This window comes from Lagenorhynchus albirostris, chromosome 8 (genome assembly GCF_949774975.1).
Source record: "Lagenorhynchus albirostris chromosome 8, mLagAlb1.1, whole genome shotgun sequence".
Taxonomy (NCBI): domain Eukaryota; kingdom Metazoa; phylum Chordata; class Mammalia; order Artiodactyla; family Delphinidae; genus Lagenorhynchus; species Lagenorhynchus albirostris.
Window position 1 is genome coordinate 36,825,072 of NC_083102.1, and position 18,562 is coordinate 36,843,633.

Here is an 18,562-nt window from a genome sequence, read left to right on the forward strand (position 1 = left end):
CACAACGGCAGTGGTAAGGCTAATATTCGGATTTAAGTCTCTAGGCCTCTAAGCACCATACTCTTTCCAGCTCATATGACTTGATAGAACTGTAATTAGATGTATTTTGAAGAACTGTTGTTAGGTATGTAAATGTTTAGGATTGTTATATCCTCTTAATGAATTGACTCTTTTATCATTATGAAATGACTTTCTTTATTCATGCTAATATTTTGTTCTCTGAAATCTACTTTGCCTGATAGCTACTCCAGCATTCTTTTGGTTACTGTTGCCATGTTAAAGTTAACTGGTGCCTTTATAGTGAAGTGATTTTCTTATAGACAGCATATAGTTGGGTCTTGATTTTTTTTTTTTTTAATCTGACAGTCCTGCCTTTTAATTGTGGTGTTTTGACCATCTGCATTTAATGTGATTGTTGATATGTTTAGATTTTAATCTATCATCTTGCTATGTTGTATTCTGTTTGTCCCATCCATTTTTTTGTCCCTTTCGCTCTTTTTCTGTCTTCTTTTTATGATTGTATTTTATCTCTTCTGTTGGCTTATCAACTATAGCTCTTTGTTTTGGTTACTTACTGGTTGCTCTAAGGTTTTAGCATATATCTTTAACTTATCAGAGTTTACCTTCAAGTGAGGTACCACTTCATATATAGTATAAGAACCTTACAGTAATATACTTCTATGTCTCCTCTCCAGACCTTTGCACTATTGTCATATATTTTATTTAAACATATGGTTTAAACTCTAGAATACATTATAATTATTTTTGTTAAAACAGTCAATTAACTTTTAAAGTGACTTAAATAATAGAAAAATTTAAAAATATATCTACCCATGTAATTTCCATTTCTGGTGCTCTTTATTCCTTTGAGTACATTCACATACTGATCTGCCCGAAGGACTTCCTTTAATATTTCTTGTAGTGCTGGTGATGAATTCTTTCAGCTTTTGTATGTCTGGAAGATCTTTAGCCTTTGTTTTTTGAGAAAAGTCTGCTGTCATTCTTATCCTTATTTCTCTGTACATGTTTTTTATCTTTCTGCTTTTAAGATGTTCTCTCTACCACTGGTTTTAAGCAATCCCATTATAATGTAGGTGGTGTAGTTCTCTTCATGTTTCTCATGCTTGGGTTTATTTAAGCTTAATGGATATGTGAGTTTGTGTTCTTATCAAAATTGGAAAAATTTTAGCTGTTATTTATTCAATACATGTTTTTTTCTTGACCCTCCTTTGGTGACTCCAGTTACACATGTGATAGGCCACTTGATGTTGTCACATAGATCACTGATACTGTGTTTATTAAAAAAAAGTTTCCTTTTTATTTCATTTTGGATCGTTGCTATTTTTATACCTTCAAATTCTTTAACCTTTGTTCTGCAGTGTTTACTGTTAATCCCATTATTGGCTCTTCTCCCTCTGTCCCCCCACCTTGCACATGGTAGTTTTCAACTCTAGAAATTTAAGTCTTTCTAATATCTTCTTTTTAATGTTTCTACTTAACTTTTGAACATATGGAGTGCAGTTATAATACTATTCCAATGTCTTTGTTAATTCTAACATCTGTATTATTTCTGAGTCATTTTACATTGGTTAACTTTTCTTAACATGAAGGGCCGTATTTTCTGCTTATTTGCATTCCTGATAATTTTTAAATTGCATATCAGTAGATTTTACCTTTTTGGATGATGGACATTTTGATTTTATATACATATTCTTAACCTTCATTATGGGATGCATTTAAGTTAATTTGGTCCTTTTGGGTCTTGCTTTTAAGATTTGTTTATCAGAATAGAGAAGTGGTTAGTCTAGCGCTACTTTTGCTTCTGTACTGAGGGAAAACGCTTCTCTACCTAATACCCTATGGATTATGAGGATTTCCAGTCTGACTATTGGGAACAGGTCTTGTGTGAGTTCCAGGCACTATTCCTTCTAATCCTTCAGGGTGTTTTTTTCCCCCAGATTTACCTAGTTTCCTCACATGCATGTACTGATTAGTATTCTGAATACTTGAGGTAAACCTGCAGAGCTTTGCAGTTCTTTCTGTGTATCTCTGTCCTCTCTGCTCCTGTAAGCTTCCTTGATCTCCCCAGACTCCCAACTCTATTTCCTCAACTCAGAGAGTCTGCTGGGCTCCATTCAGGCTTCTCCTCAGGGTGCATGGCCTGGACCATCTTTTAAGGCAGAAAACTGGAAAAATCATAAGGCTCACCCCATGTGTATCTCCTCTCTCAAGGATTACTGTCCTTTGATGTGTCATGTCCATTGTCTTGAAATCCTGACATATATTTTATTCAGTTTTTTGGTTGTTTCAGGTAGCAGGTTATATCTGTTTCCTATTACTCCATCTCGGTTGGAATCAGAAGTATCATGTGTAAATTTTCACTGAAGGACTTTTTTTTTCTTTTCCACTTTGGCAGCTGCCTGGGAGACTATTTACCTTTAGCTTGGTTTTTACTTTTTTATTACTGGCCTTTACCTTTTATTACAAGAATACAATTTCCCTAAATCTATTTTTTCCGGTGTCTGAATTTTCTTAAATATTTCAAGGTGGGACAAATGAGACAGACTTTTGGTTCTTGGCACCAGCACCAGACTTGAACACAGGCCAACGGGTACCCAGTGCTCCTGATGGATGCTCTTTTTGTTAATTCCAAGGTTGCATGGACGATGATTGCTTGCATGGATGTGATTAATCAGATGTAGGTTTTCAGCTGACAAGTTTTTCTGTCTTTTTAAAGTACGGTTGTTATTCAAGAGATAGCGTACTGAACAATGATTTCCCTAAGCAGTAGTTCAATATACCATGAATATAAACGTATGAATGATAAATGATAGCTAAGAGGAAACTGCTTGCTTTTTGTTCCATGGAAAAAGTACTGTTATTTTTCTTAACTTCATATCATGAGGCATACATTTTTTTTTTTTTTTTTTTTTTTTTTGTGGTACGCAGTCCTCCCACTGTTGTGGCCTCTCCCATTGCGGAGCACGGGCTCCGGACTCGCAGACTCAGCAGCCATGGCTCACGGGCCCAGTCGCTCCGCGGCATGTGGGATCTTCCCGGACCGGGGCACGAACCCGTGTCCCCTGCATCGGCAGGCAGACTCTCAACCACTGCGCCACCAGGGAAGCCCACGAGGCATACATTTTTTTTTTTTTTTTTTTAATTTAAGATTACTGTATTTCCTTACAAGAGGAATGTTTTAACAAATTTTACAGGTGTCAATCAACCTTTGTTCGAATTGGGCACACATCAAATCTAGCATTTTGGGAGTTTTATTTTGGAAGTGAACTTTTAACTATCAATACAAATGCCAAGATACTACACAAAACATCCACAGGAACTTTTTTCATCTTTTTTTGAATTGTTCACAAACATTTCCTACATAATCCAACATACAACAGAGAAATGGTACATCTTTTTCTTTCAGTTTGCATACAATGGAAAAACAAGAATATATATATATATTTTACAAAGTTTAACTAATAGACACTACCAAGCTGACAATTTAAGTCTATAGGTGAGAAATTATCTAATAAAAAATAATCAGAATTTATTTAGCATCAGTCACTTCCATAACCAAGTATTATTCTGATTAATAAAACTTGCTGCCATTAGGCTTCTGGTATATACTTATACCAACTACTCCATATCTGTTGTATTGCTCCCCACCTTGGTTCTTCACAATTACAAACAGAAAATCGTTGCAAAGTAGGGGCAAGCATTTGCAAAAACAAACAAAAATCCCCAGCTTATTATAAGCATGAATGTGTGGTGGAATTTCCTCCCAAGCAATGGACTTTCAAATCACTTAAGAAATCACCAGAACTTAATGTGTCAAGATACTTTGTCTAAGTCCAAGAAGAGATGCATTTATTTATATCCAACAGAGGACTGAAAATTAAACTTAGTGTTTAGTTTAGGGGCAGGTTGGGGGGAATTCAGCCATTTGAAAAATGACCGTCTTAAAAAAAAATGACCACCAAAAATAGGTTCACTAAATTTATTTTAAAAATCATAAAACGTTTCTTACAAAAGAGCATTACATTCTGCACACTGCTCTGAATAGATGCCAGGGACATATGGACTATTGTTACTTTCCCTCCCTGTCCCACCCCCCCCAAATGTTACAGTGATCACAAAGTAAAGTGTTCACAATAATTACATGGGGGGATTTTTTTTAAACCACCAACAATGAACAAAAATTAAAATTCACTCACTCTGCTGCTGTTTCAAAATTTCAATGTTAGTTTTTGCACACCCTCCCCCGCCCCCCACCCCTGTTTGTAAGGAACTAAAACATTACATCTGGTGAACAGCAAAGATTTCACTACACCTCAAATGCAGAACACCTATGAAGCAGAGGAATGTTGGCTTTTTAAACAGAAGCAGATAAAAAAAAAAAGATGCAGGACTCCTTCAGTTCTTCACTAGTCTTAGAAAAACTTTCCAGAATACTGCTTCACACTATAAAAAAGAAAAAGAAAAAATATCTTGCATTAGAATCCTTCAACATCTGCATACTGCTCCACACTGTTCTGCAGCAAGTACTGTGCATTTTGTATCTGGTCCTGTGTTCCTGTAATGGTAATGATCCGGTCTTCGGACCCTTCTAAAGGCTCATCAATTTTGATCGACGCTCCTGACTCATGACGGATTTGTTTAATCCGCTGACCACCTTTGCCAATAATAGATCCAGCCAGATCTTTGGGAATAGTTACTTGTGTAGTAATAATAGGTCCACCAAGATCACCATATGAGCCACGACCCCCTGCATAGGAATAATCATATCCAGAGCCACCCTGTGGTTCATAAGCCATCTGCCACTCTGATGGGCTCCATGTATCTATTGCAGAGTCCCAGGTTTCATCAGCACTGAAACCAACCATGCCATCATAACGGTCTCCAGGTCTTCCTCTTCTGTCATAGGCCATTAGATCTCCCCCTCTAGGTGGTGGTGGTGGAGGAAGAGGAAGATTCCGAGCTCTGCTACCACCCCGGCCACCTCGTCCAGGAGGAGGTGGAGGAGGTCCTCGACGAGGGCTCATATCATCATAATCTCTTCTGGATGGAGGCATGGGACGCCCACCCCGACCAGGAGGCATTCTGTCAAAACCACCTCTTCCCCGCATGGGAAATCCCACAGGACGTCCACGGCGGTCATCAAACATCATTGTAAAACCACCATAATCATAGGTTTCATCGTAAAAGTTGGGATCATAAGGCTGAGCACGTCCTTTAATGGGAGACTCTGATATAAGATCAAGGATGATCTTTATGCACTCTACAACCCTATCAGGTTTTCCTCCAATAAGAACGACTCTGTCAGTGGATTGAGGACAACATTCCTGGAAAAGCTTGATTGTTGTCTGAGTGTTCTCTCGAAGTTCTTTGATTTTAGCACCTTTGACCCCAATAATTCCTCCTGCCAGACTCTGATGAATCAACAGTCTCAACTCGCAGTCAAAGTCACTTCCTTTATAGTGTTGGTAATTTAAGCATTCCACAGCATCAGATTCGAGCGGGAGCTGGCTGGTTGCAGTGGGTGATGGCAACTGCAGGCCCTCTTCCAAGGTAGGGATGATTTTCTTCAGAATTTCTCCAATTGTTTCAATATCAGCACTGATACTCAATATGCGCTCGGGGCCACTGCTGTCTGGGACTGAAACACTGGCATTGTAGTCTGTACGGAGAGCCTTAATATTCTTGCCTCCTTTTCCAATCACTGCCCCAGCATTCTTGCTCTGAAGCAGAATGCGTAATTCAACCATCTCATCAGTGTTTCTAGATCTTTTAAAAGCTTGTTCCTCTTCCATATCTTCAGCAGGGCGTTTACCAAATTCGCCATTGGTTTCGGTGTTGGGAAAGGTTTCCTCTGGCTGTTCAGTTTCCATTTTCTTGTATTAAAGGAACACACCAATCTATGGGCCGCAAATAACCGGGAAGTAGGGAAGACGTCGACGTTGGTGCAGCAGAGAAACAGAGGATAATGGCGCCTGCAGTGCTTTCGCCCGGAGAGCCCTCCTCCTTTCTCCGAGGCATACATTTTAATGTACTTTTTTTTTTTTTTTGCCAAATGGCAATTGACATTTATTCCCTCGTCTTTTAAATGGTATTTTCTATTGCAGTGCCCTTGATATCTGTTAGGGCTTTTTTTTGCGGGGGGTGGTGGGGCAGTAACAGTGCTCTCTTGAATAAAAAGGCAAACTTTCACCCCTATCAGATTTAGAGGCATGACTTTTGAATCTACTAGTTCCTAACATGTCATAGAAAAGAGTTAGTATATTTCAGGAGGAAAATGCCCTGACGTGTTTGATAACTATTATTGAGCAATTATTATCTTTCAGGTAAGTGCTACATTTTGGGCGCATATGGATGGAAAGCCTTGATCCTTGTCCTCAGCCAAGGAGCGTTTAGTGTCAAATGATCGTTATAACACATTGTGATAATTATTTACTGGTTTATTTGTTTAAAAAGTATGTATTGAGAATCTGCTATGTGTCAGATACTATTACAGTCTGTGTGTTCATAGCAGGAAACAGTTCCCTAGTCTCATGGAGTAACATTTCAATGAGGGGATGATGGGAAGGAGAAATAGTAAATGCTGTAAAGTTAAATTAGGGTAAAGGGATAGATCTTCACAGTGCGAAGTTTCTATATATTTTCCTCTAGTTAGGAAAGCCTTTCTTTGTAAGGTGGCATTTGGGCAGAAACCTTAAAAAAAGTGAGAGGACAAATCACACAGCCATCTGGGGAAAGAGTGTTCTGGACAGAGGTAGGTATAAAAACTAGAAATGGAAGAGCGTGCTTGAGGCTGATTGTAGAATCACAAAGAAAGTGGAGTGGCCAGTGGAATGAGCAAGAGGAGAATGGCAGAAAATGAGCACCACAAAAAGAAGGGGTAGAGTGAGGAACCAGATCAGCTGGGCTTTATTACCCTGGTGGGAAGGATGTGCACTTTCATTGTGAGTGAGATGGGAAGGCACTTGGAGGATCCTGCGTAGAGAAGAGATCTGAGGAACTTAGGTGTTAGAAGGAATCCCGCTGGTCGCTGTCCTGTGAAGCAAGGGAGGAAGCTTTGCAGGTGGTCAGGGGCAGTGAGAAGCTATGGAAATAGTCCAGGTTAGAGAATATGGAGAACTCTGTCTCGGGTAGGGCTAGTTGTATGGTGAAAGTGGTCAATTTAGGAATTCATGATATATTTTGAAGAACCCATTCTTGGGTTTGCTGAAGGACTGGATGTAGAGTGTGGAAAAGGAAAGAAATCAAGGATGGCTGTAATGTTTTTGGACCTCACAACTGGTAGAAGAGAATTCTTTTTAGTAGGGAGTTTAAGACTGGGGTGGGATCGGGGGATTTGGAGAGGGTGGGTAGGAAGAAAGACTGTGATTTTCGACCTGGTGTGTTTGAGATATAGGTTAGACGTAAATGGAGATATCAAGTAGATACTTGGATATATGAGTGTAAAGTGAGAGGAGAAGTTTGGGCTAGAGAGAAAAATGTGTTATGGCATATTATCATGAAAGTGGAAGAAACAAATTCATGCACATTGATGAGCACTAGATAAAAACAATATTTGGCATTATCTAACACAGAACACACTTTTTGCAAATGAAGACTCTAAAGCCAGGAAAGTAGAGTGAGTTGCCCAAGGACACACAGGATGTTGGTGGAACCCATGTCACTCAACTCATCAGCTAGTACTATCTCCATCTTAGTGCACAGCCTACCATCCATGTTGCTATAGTAATAGAATAGGTGGAACCCCACTAATATAAAAGCCAAGGATAGTGGGTAGTGGTGAAGGGCGTAAATTCTGGAGCAGATTTCCTAGGGTTCTAATCCTGGTTCTCTCACTCACCCTATGTGTGACGTTGAATAAATAACCTAGGTTCTCTGTGCTTTAGTTTCCATATCTGTAAGTGGGATTGATAATAATACTTAACTCATAGAGTAAATGGGAATATTAATTGACAGGATAGATATAAAGCACTTCAAACAATACCTTAGTGCTAGCCAAGTGAAGCTGCAGCAACAATAATAACAATAACAACAATTATTATCATTAATTTTATTATTATTCTAATTAACTAGTTGGGGGATCTTCAGCAAGCCTGTTTTTTAACCTGAGTGTACATAGCTCACATGCAAAATAATGCATCCTGCTAAATGTTGTCTTTAAGATTCTTATTTCAGAGTAAGAAATACTCTGAAGCTAAGAGCTTTTATTACAACTTCTGGGAGACCCAGAATTGGCTAGTATCTGGGCATATTCAAATACTACATATAAACCATATTGAAGTCAGATATTCTCGTATCCCTTCTAACCAGGCTTTCCTGTTCTCTTCGTGACATTTGGATATACTGGTGCTCATAATTAGTTGGTAACAAACTCTGCTCTTTTGCATCATTTTGTTCTTTAAATTGATTGTGTTCTGTGAGAATGGCTTATCTGCCTCTTCATTAAACATTCATGATGCTGTGACACCTCATTCTTTCCACTGATGGCTTTTATGGATGCCTTTTTAACAGAGATCTTAATCTTGCCTTTAACATTTTAAACAATGTCTTGGTTATCTACACCATAACCTCTCACTGGTGCGGTTTTTGTTTTGTTTTGTTAGTTTCTGCTGTACGTATAACAAAGTGAATCAACTATACATTTACATATATCCCCATATCTCCTCCCTCTTGCGTCCTCTCCCTCCCACCCTCCCTATCCCATCCCTCTATGTGGACACAAAGCAGGGAGCTGATCTCCTTGTGCTATCCCTCCCACCCTCCCTATCCCATCCCTCTATGTGGACACAAAGCAGGGAGCTGATCTCCTTGTGCTATCCCTCCCACCCTCCCTATCCCATCCCTCTATGTGGACACAAAGCAGGGAGCTGATCTCCTTGTGCTATTCGGCTGCTTCCTACTAGCTGTTTTACATTTGCTAGTGTATATATGTCCATGCCACTCTCTTACTTCGTCCCAGCTTACCCTTCCCCCTCCCCGTGTCCTCAATTCCATTCTCTGTGTCCGTGTCTTTATTCCTGTCTTGTCCCTAGGTTCTTCAGAACCATTTTTTTTTTCCTTTAGATTCCATATGTATGTGTTAGCATACGGTATTTGTTTTTCTCTTTCTGACTTACTTCACTCTGTATGACAGACTCTAGGTCCATCCACCTCACTACAAATAACTCAATTTCGTTTCTTTTTATGGGTGAGTAATATTCTGTTGTATATATGTGCCACATCTTCTTTATCCATTCATCTGTCGATGGACACTTAGGTTGCTTCCATATCCTGGCTATTGTAAATAGAGCTGCAATGAACATTTTGGTACATGACTCTTTTTGAATTATGGTTTTCTCAGGGTATATGCCCAGTAGTGGGATTGCTGGGTCGTATGGTAGTTCTATGTTTAGTTTTTTAAGGAACCTCCATACTGTTCTCCATAGTGGCTGTATCAATTTACATTCCCACCAACTGTGCAACAGGGTTCCCTTTTCTCCATACCCTCTCCAGCATTTATTGTTTGTAGATGTTTTGTTGATGGCCATTCTGACTGGTGTGAGGTGATACCTCATTGTAGTTTTTTGGTTTTTTTTTTTTTGCCGTACACGGGCCTCTCACTGTGGTGGCCTCTCTCGTTGCGGAGCACAGGCTCCGGACACGCAGGCTCAGCGGCCATGGCTCACAGGCCCAGCCGCTCTGCGGCATGTGGGATCTTCCCGGACCGGGGCACAAACCCGTGTCCTCTGCATCGGCGGCGGACTCTCAACCACTACGCCACCAGGGAAGTCCCTCATTGTAGTTTTGATTTGCATTTCTCTAATTTGCATTTCTTAGTGATGTTGAGCATCCTTTCATGTGTTTGTTGGCAATCTGTGTATCTTCTTTGGAGAAATGTCTATTTAGGTCTTCCGCCCATTTTTGGATTGGGATGTTTGTGTGTTTTTATGTTATCAATGCATCATCGTATTTGGATCAAAACAAGTAAGTTCCTGTTTTTAAGGCCCCACTTTTGTGGTTAAGAATTGATTTGTGGCAGTTTCTTGAGTGTAGAAGAATTGAATATGATTGTTAGTGAAACTGTTAAGTATTTCAGAGGGAATAATGAGATTATTGATTAGGTTCTTTTTGATTATAAAAGAGATTTAATGACACTGTTTTGGTCAAGACAAGTGAACGTCTCTCTATTTCATTGGCTAGGTGATGATGTCTGTTTATTTTCCACTTTTGCCTGACATGCTAATTGACAAGTAAGGTGAGTGAATAGAGCCATTATTGTCCATGGATAATTGGTCATTCCTGTAGCAAGCAGTTGGACAGCAAAGATATAATTTTGTATAGTGTGTACATTATCAACTAAATACCTTCCCCTCCCCCCATTGTACTAGCTCTATTTTTTGTCATGTGGCATTCATGGAATTTTCACTCAGCACATACTGGCCTAGCTTTTTCCCATATAACTACAAGTTTTATTAATCTTTGCTGTCTTGGATGTGAGTTTTACCAGTGATGTTTGGTAACTTCTTGATCCTTTCTTGTTGTCCGTGGTCCACTATCCTCTTTCATATTTTTGACCTGATCTTCCTGTCCCAAGGCAAAAAAGGCATGAAAATAATGTCTTCATCTCCCCATCATTGACCCCTCTGGACTACAGTGATGTCTGTTCCAGTGAGTAGAGTTGGGGAGTCACTAAAATGATGGGTTAACATCCTCAGGGGTTATTAGTCTTTATCACCTTGCAGCTGGTTGGTATTTTCATTCTGTCATGAACTGGAGAATATTTATTTTGGCTGCTCCCCTATGAGCCCATATGCTGGCATTCTTAAACCAATGGGGGTACAGCTTGGCACTCCAGAAATAGGTGATGCAGTGCAGAAGGGGGCAGTCTGGGGCCCAAGCAAATGTCTTCTGTTTGCCATCAAATCATAGAATTCTAGGACTGGGAGGGTCATGGATATCAAGTAGGTTTGCTTCTTCATTTTACTGATGAGGAAAGGAAACTCATAAATGGGAAGTGTCTTTGGCAAAATGAGAGTTAATAGCAGTACAGGGACCATAACTAAAAAGTTTTTTAGTCCTGTGTTACCCTGCTGGTGAAATGGAGCAAGAGATAGAGTGATAGAGTAGGAATAGTATCAGGTTTACTGGGGGTTTTATGCCCAGGTCTGTTGTTACATAGTAGTTGTATGACTTGAAGTAATTAACTGAATCTTTTTTGTGTGTGTGTGGTACGCGGGCCTCTCACTGCTGTGGCCTCTCCCACTGTGGAGCACAGGCTCCGGACGCGCAGGCTCAGCGGTCATGGCTCACGGGCCCAGCCGCTCCGTGGCACGTGGTATCCTCCTGGACCGGGGCATGAACCTGCGTCCCCCGCCTCGGCAGGCGGACTCTCAGCCACTGCGCCACGAGGGAAGTCCCAACTGAATCATTTTTGAAATTGTTCGTTATCCATTGAATGGTAGATCTGTCAATGACCCTGCCTTCCTCTAAAGTTTGTCTGTTGTCTGTTCATTGAGTTATATCATATTTTGATATTTAAAATTTGTTCAGGCTGTGACTGGATGAAAAATGTTGACTAATATGGAAATATACTTTGACCTCATTTTCTTCTCTTCCCCATTTCCTTGAGGTCAGAGGAAATACATTTTTTAACTCCTATAATTGTGTATTCTTATCTACTCTGACAGCGACACCTCAGGGTCTCACCTCTCCTGAAAAGAATTATAATAATTGGGCATTCTGTGACCTTCCTGTCACAATAGATGGGTACTTGAGACTCTGGAAGGATTTTTATCAGCAGTGTTCATCAATGTTTTCCTGTTAAACCCAAGGAAAATAGTTCATAAGATGTTTCACCTAATGGTTTCAACTTAGGGCTTCATCTCAGCCTGAGCTGGTATGTTATTTAGTTACTGTTAAAATGTTAAAAAAAAAAAAAGAAAAATAATAAGTACTTCTAAATCCACCACCCAGAGATAACTACTTTAGACATTGTATGTACTTTCTCTCTTTTTAAATGCATGTTTATAGAGTCTAATATATACAACTGTCCATTCTTAATGCATGTGTGTATAGTTTATACATTTTTTAAAAGGATTTACATTGAATGTACTATTTTAGAATGTGATCCTTTCACCGAATGATACCAGTTTTTCATGTAGTTAAATTTCCTTCTATAACATCATTCTTAATGCTAGTATCCTTCTGTACGGAACGTGATGATTTATTTAGTTAAACCTCCATTATTGGACATTTTAAAAGAAAAGTGCAGAGTCTACCTGTGACATAACTTCCCATATTTGTGTCACTCAAATATGAGGTTCTTTCTATTTAGAATTCTGATCAATTAGAAGATAATATTTGATAGCATAGAAACTAGAGATTTAATCTCGATCGTTTGAGAATCCTGTTGGAGGATTTCCATTTAATCACTTTTTTTTTTTTTTTGGCGGTACGCGGGCCTCTCAGCTGTGGCCTCCCCCGCCGCGGAGCACAGGCTCCAGACTAGCAGGCCCAGCGGCCATGGCTCACAGGCCCAGCTGCTCCGCGGCACGTGGGATCCTCCCAGACCGGGGCACGAACCCATGCCCCCTGCATCGGCAGGTGGACTCCCAACCACTGCGCCACCAGGGAAGCCCCCATTTAATCACTTATTGGTTTTCGTATTGATTTCATTAAATTTTCTCTGTAAAACATTTTGATCTCACTTTAAATTGGGTCAGCATACATATGGGGAGAGTCCACTTTTCCAGCTAGTGGGCTACATACAAGATGGCTTGAGGCCGTGTCTAAGTCACTCACATTTTATTAATGAACATGTATGCAGTATGAACAAGGTAGTTACCAGTAGGATACACCTGACGTGTGGTGAGGGGCTGGAAATTCAAATGCTTATTGGTGCCAGGCCTGAGTGCAAAGGGCCAGGGGTAAGCAACAGGGGTAGCTGGAGGGATCTTTTTCATCTGAAGAGGTCAGCTGTTATTTAAATCAAAATAAGTTGTTAGCATGGGCAATAAGGACTCGATTAATTGGATTTTCTCATTTTTCAAGAAAAGCTGAAAATTAATTTATTTATGAAAAACTCCTAATTCTCAAACGTTGGTAATAATTAAATTGTTTTAAAACACAGTGCAGGGGAAACAAGAGACATCTGTGGATCTAATCTACCCCACAGGTCTACGTAGAGGTAGCCCCACTGGCAAGTCTTCAGCTCTTTGGAGATCAGGAAATCCTTCAGAAAGAGAAGGCTTTGCTTCCTGCATCCATCTTTCCAGAGTTACTTTAAGGATAGGTATAATATTCAGATGATGAAACCTCCCCAGGTACCACCTTCCAGAAACTTACCAATTACCCTGAGATGTGACCTTTGCAGTGGGGAATGTTCCTGCAGCCAACAAGCATCAGACAAAAAGGGGCTGTGGAAACCAGTTGTCTTTAACATCCTGCCACCTGGGGCACCTTCACATCCAGGTTTCTGGTTCCCCTGGCCTGTGCAGTTTTCTGGAAAACATGAATGACATGTAACCAAAGTAAGATGTTTGTGAAAACTATTATTGGCAATGGTTAATGGAAAGAGCTCACGATTGAGAGTATGAAGACCGAGGTGTGAATCCCCATTTCACCCAGAGATGTGAAATCCAGCAAGTCCAAACATCTCTTTGTGATGCCATCTAGATTTTTATTTAATGTTGACAATCATACCTTAAAAAAAAAAGGATAGATATATAATCTTCAGTTTTCTATCTAGCATAGTAAATGCTTGATAATTCAGCCTTATCAGCAGAAATTATGGCAGGGTTCCTTACACTGTGGGTAATCAGTAAATATCTTTCCATTGAAATAATAATGTAAGAGTTGGAGACAATTTTGACATCCTTATACTTGAGTGGAGAGCATTTGAAGTCTGTGTTTAAATATGGCTGATGATTCTGGGAGATCTTGGAAATTCATTGAGCTTAAAACAATACAGTATATCATGATGTATGAATGTTAACACTCAGCTTCTCTGTTCTGGCTCCCCTGCTTATATCCCTTTCCTGTTATTAACTCTGTGTTGTGAAGAGACTAAACCACTTCTCAGAAGCCAAGGACCTGACTAAGGTGGACATGAGGACCTCCGTGTGAGTGAACTTGTTGATATGCACCATTTCTTAGGCCCAGAAGGTAGTGACATTGGTCCAATATGCTGCTTTTCTAAAAAGTTCCTACTGAGTGAAATAGACATGATCCTCTTTATAGTCACAAAACATCAGAGTTGGTAACTAAGAGCAAGGGTTGAAATGGGCTCTAGCTGGTGCCAAAAGTTATGTCCTTTCCATAGAACTAAATAGGGTTTGATTTACATCTCTGATTGAGGATTATTCACCTTCTACTTGGCTTTTATATTTTTGTCACTTTGTCACCTGGAGGAGAAACGTGTTCCTACTGGTGTTGGTTTTCAAGAGACACACTCAATGACAGAGTAGGGTGTAGCCTGTCCTGAGTGTAGATGAAGCTCCCCAGCCAGCGGTGGCACTGGCGTGACAATTCTGCCACATCCAAGCTGTTTGTTCTTGACCTCACTTGGCATATTGATCTGTGTCCTCATCCATTTGTGTGGCAGAATGACATTAGTATTCATCACCACTAAACCTCTTCTGTTGCTCCTCCTACAAAGTCTTTGAAGAATCACAAGTCCCCAAAGTACAGATGACCTGTTGATATGTCTGTTAATTAATTTTTCAAAAGTACTTAGATTTCACCTCCATATTTTTCTCTCTGTGCCTTTATATGGTGTCCAATCCCCACTAAATAAAAAATAGCTTTACAATTTTTCTAAAATATGAGACATGCTCATTTTTCTAAAATTCAAAGAATATAGAAAAATACAAAGACAGTTAAAATCACCTCCAAATCTTACCTGCCAGAAATTAAATGCTATCGTTTGGGGAATATGAGCATCTGAAAATTTATGGATAGAAGGATGAATGAATGGACATAGGTAGATGGGTACCAGTAATTTTATAACAGTGTATATACATGTTATTTTAAAATTTAAAGCATTATATTTAATGAAATGAAACTGGAGGAATTTTTGAACTTGTGATTAAGTTTCTGTGTTGTAAAAACAATAATATCTAAAATAATGCCTCCAAGGTAAGGAAGAGTAAAGAAGCATTAGGAGGTTGCAGCCGTCACAGTATTACCACTGAATACTGTGTACCCATTAGAATGGCTGAAATTAAAAATACTGAAAATACAAAGTTTACATGGGGATGTGGAACAGCTGGAATCCTTGTACACTCTTAGTGGGAATGTAAAATGATTCAGAACCTATGAGAAAGTGTTTCTTATAAAATTAAATGTACTCCTATCTTAGGATCTAGTAATTCCACTGTTATTTCCTCCCCAAAATGAAAACCCATGTCCACAAAAAGATCTGCGTAAGCATGTTCATTTCAGATTCATTCATAAGCACTTAGAAACAATGTACATAAATAAACTGTGGTACATTCATACAGTGGAATAGCATACATCATAAAATAGGAAGGGACTGTTAAGACATGCAACAACACGGATGACTCTCATAGACATTGTTGAGCAAAGAAGACAGACACAAAAGAGTATATATTCCATAAATCCATTTATATTATGTTCTAGAACGTGCAGAACTTTTCTCTGGTGATAGAATTCAGAAGAGAGGTTGCCTATGAGGTGAATGGAGTATAGACTGGAAAGGAACTTTCTAGGATGATGTCAGTGTTTTATATCTTAATTGGGATATTGGTTAAATGAGTGTATATATATGTCAAAACCCATCAAACATACTCTTGAGATCTGTGTATTTTATTATATATAATTAAATCTCAACTTAAACATTTTAAAAACAAACTAAATTTAAACATCTTAGATATTACATGGATTGTCTCCCTGTTAGGAAACGAGAGGAATTAACACACTTGGGCTTCCTCCCACTTCCCCTTACGTTGCTTATATTAGTTTTTCTCTTTTCAGGCTTCACAACATTCATACTCTGATTTGCAATCATAATGCCCTAGTTGTTTAGTTTTAGTTCTATATTTAAATAGAACCATGGGTCCTTTGGCCACAGTTTTTCCATTTCTGAGTTCTTTATTTGGATTCATCTCTTGTTTATCCAGATTTCATGGTCAAGCAGTTTTTTGTTTTTGGTTTGTTTATTCTAAAGGAAGACTCATGGATATCCTATTTCCTGAGTTTTCAAATGTTTGCAAATGACTGCCTTTTGCTTTTACACTTGAACTGTAGGTTAGCTGGATTTAATATTCTTCAGTCATACGTTTTGTCGTTTAAAGACATGGCCCCACTGACTTCTGACACTGAATACTATTGTGACAATGTCTGTAGTCAGCCTAGTTTTGTTGTCTTTCTCCCTCTAGTAGATGACTTGCTTTTTTATACTTGATGTCTGAAAAATTTTTTTTTTTTTTTTGCGGTACGCAGACCTCTCACTGTTGTGGCCTCTCCCACTGCGGAGCACGGGCTCCGGACGCGCAGGCTCAGCGGCCATGGCTCACAGGCCCAGCCGCTCCGCGGCACGTGGGATCCTCCCGGACCGGGGCACGAACCCGTGTCCCCTGCATCGGCAGGCGGACTCTCAACCACTGCGCCACCAGGGAAGGCCTGAAAAATTTTTAATTCTTATGTTCAATAACTTAAGCTATTGCTTGATTTTTTTTTCTTTTTTTTTTATAACTGTGTATAAATTTCCCCTGGCATAAGAATGTCCTTTTGGGGCTTCCCTGGTGGCATAGTGGTTAGGAATCCACCTGCCAACGCAGGGGACACGGGTTCGAGCCCTGGTCCAGGAAGATCCCACATGCCACGGAGCAACTGAGCCTGTGCGCCACAACTACTGAGCCTGCGCTCTGGAGCCCGCGAACCACAACTACTGAGCCTGCATGCCACAAGTACTGAAGCCTGTGCACCTAGAGCCTGTGCTCTGCAACAAGAGAAGCCACTGCAATGAGAAGACTGCAATGAAGAGCAGCCCTCACTTACTGCAACTAGAGAAAGCCCACACACAGCAATGAAGACCCAATGCAGCCAAAAATAAATAAATAAATTTATTTTTAAAAAAATGTCCTTTTGATCTGCAGTTTCAGTTCTTTATTTTGGAGAGCTTTGGAGGAGTGTGTTGTAAGTCTCCACTTTTTAAATATGAACCCTTCTTTTCTCTTTCCTGTGTGTGTATATGTGTGTGTTGCTTCAAGAACAACAATCATCCTTACATTTGCTTATCTTGATTCTCCATGTGTCACCTTCTCTCTAGTTCCCTTAATTCCTTTGTCTTTTCTTGCCACATTCAGTGTGATTATCTCTAACCTTTACTCTGGGCCAATAATTAGGTTTTCTTCTCTTTTGACCCTTGCTATTTCTAATTTGTTTATGTAGTATAATCTTCCTTTCATTTTGAACTTTTGTTCTTTCATCATCTAGTCTTTGAGTCCTTCTTTTATAGAATCCATAGTCTTGCAAAGGTTTTAATAGAATGTGAAACACTCACTGAGAGTCTTCTGTTTCTAGGGTTATGTTCCTTACAGTCTTTTTTTAAATATATATAAATTTACTTATTTTTGGCTGTGTTGGGTCTTTGTTGCCGCACATGGGCTTTCTCTAGTTGCAGCGAGCGGAGGCTACTCTGTTGCGGTGCGTGGGTTTCTCATTGCGGTGGCTTCTCTTGTTGTGGAGCGTGGGCTCTAGGAGTGTGGGCTTCAGTAGTTGTGGCGTGTGGGCTCGGTAGTTGTGGCTAGCGGGCTAGGAGCACAAGTTCAGTAGTGTGGCGCACAGGCTTAGTTGCTCCATGGCATGTGGGATCTTCCCGGACCAGGGCTCGAACCCGTGTCCCCCGCATTGGCAGGTGGATTCTTAACCACTGCGCCACCAGGGATGTCCCCCTTACAGTCTTAGTTCCACATCTGTCATTCACATGCTGGATCCTTTTCTTACATTTTTTTGTTTTAGCAGAGTTTTATAATTGTTCTTATTTCTTCTCACTCATGCATGATAGAGACCACTCTCCACATCATCTATTTATTCTGATCAAGTAGAAGTGAATTCACTTGATCCTGTTTCTACTTTATCTGGGACTAAATTGTCTTCTAAATTCCCATCTACAATTTGAGGGCTGGCTGTCAGCTTCACTGCAGGACTCATAATCCAAGGGCGCAAGAATGGTAAGATCTCATCTGGAGCTGAGTACTGTCTTTGCTGGAGGACCTGGACCTAGGGTGACTAATCATCCCAGTATGTCCAGGACTTGCCCAAATTTCACACCGGAAGTCCCACATCCCAGAAAACCCTCTCAGTGTCAGGCACACCAGGATGGTTAGTCAACCTATCTGAATTGACTTTATTTTCTACTAATTTTTAAATATTCTAGGCCCCGTCCACTCCATCTAGCTGCAGCTGGTTCAGCTTGAGCCCAATTCTCCTTAGTATCCTGGAATATGGCAAGCCTGGGGCACTTGAGGAAGTACAGGACTCATCTAATCTCATGGATTTTTTTTTTTTCTTTAGGACTTCTAATTCCAAGTCAGTTTCTCTC

General features: G+C 39.9%; 2 protein-coding genes across 2 annotated transcripts in view; one reads left to right on the forward strand and one right to left on the reverse strand.

The window, feature by feature from the left end:
* Window positions 1-18,562, forward strand: part of DOCK4 (dedicator of cytokinesis 4) — a 486,038-nt gene that overhangs the window by 155,602 nt on the left and 311,874 nt on the right. The window lies entirely within an intron of this gene.
* LOC132524632 (heterogeneous nuclear ribonucleoprotein K-like) lies at window positions 3,987-6,025 on the reverse strand. Its single transcript, XM_060156831.1, has one exon. It carries the CDS (start codon window positions 5,889-5,891, stop codon window positions 4,497-4,499), a length of 1,395 nt encoding a protein of 464 aa, XP_060012814.1. The 5' UTR covers window positions 5,892-6,025; the 3' UTR covers window positions 3,987-4,496.

Excerpts from the sequence above, each read along its gene's own strand:
- LOC132524632 (XM_060156831.1), bottom strand. The coding sequence starts at position 5,891 with ATGGAAACTGAACAGCCAGAGGAAACCTTTCCCAACACCGAAACCAAT.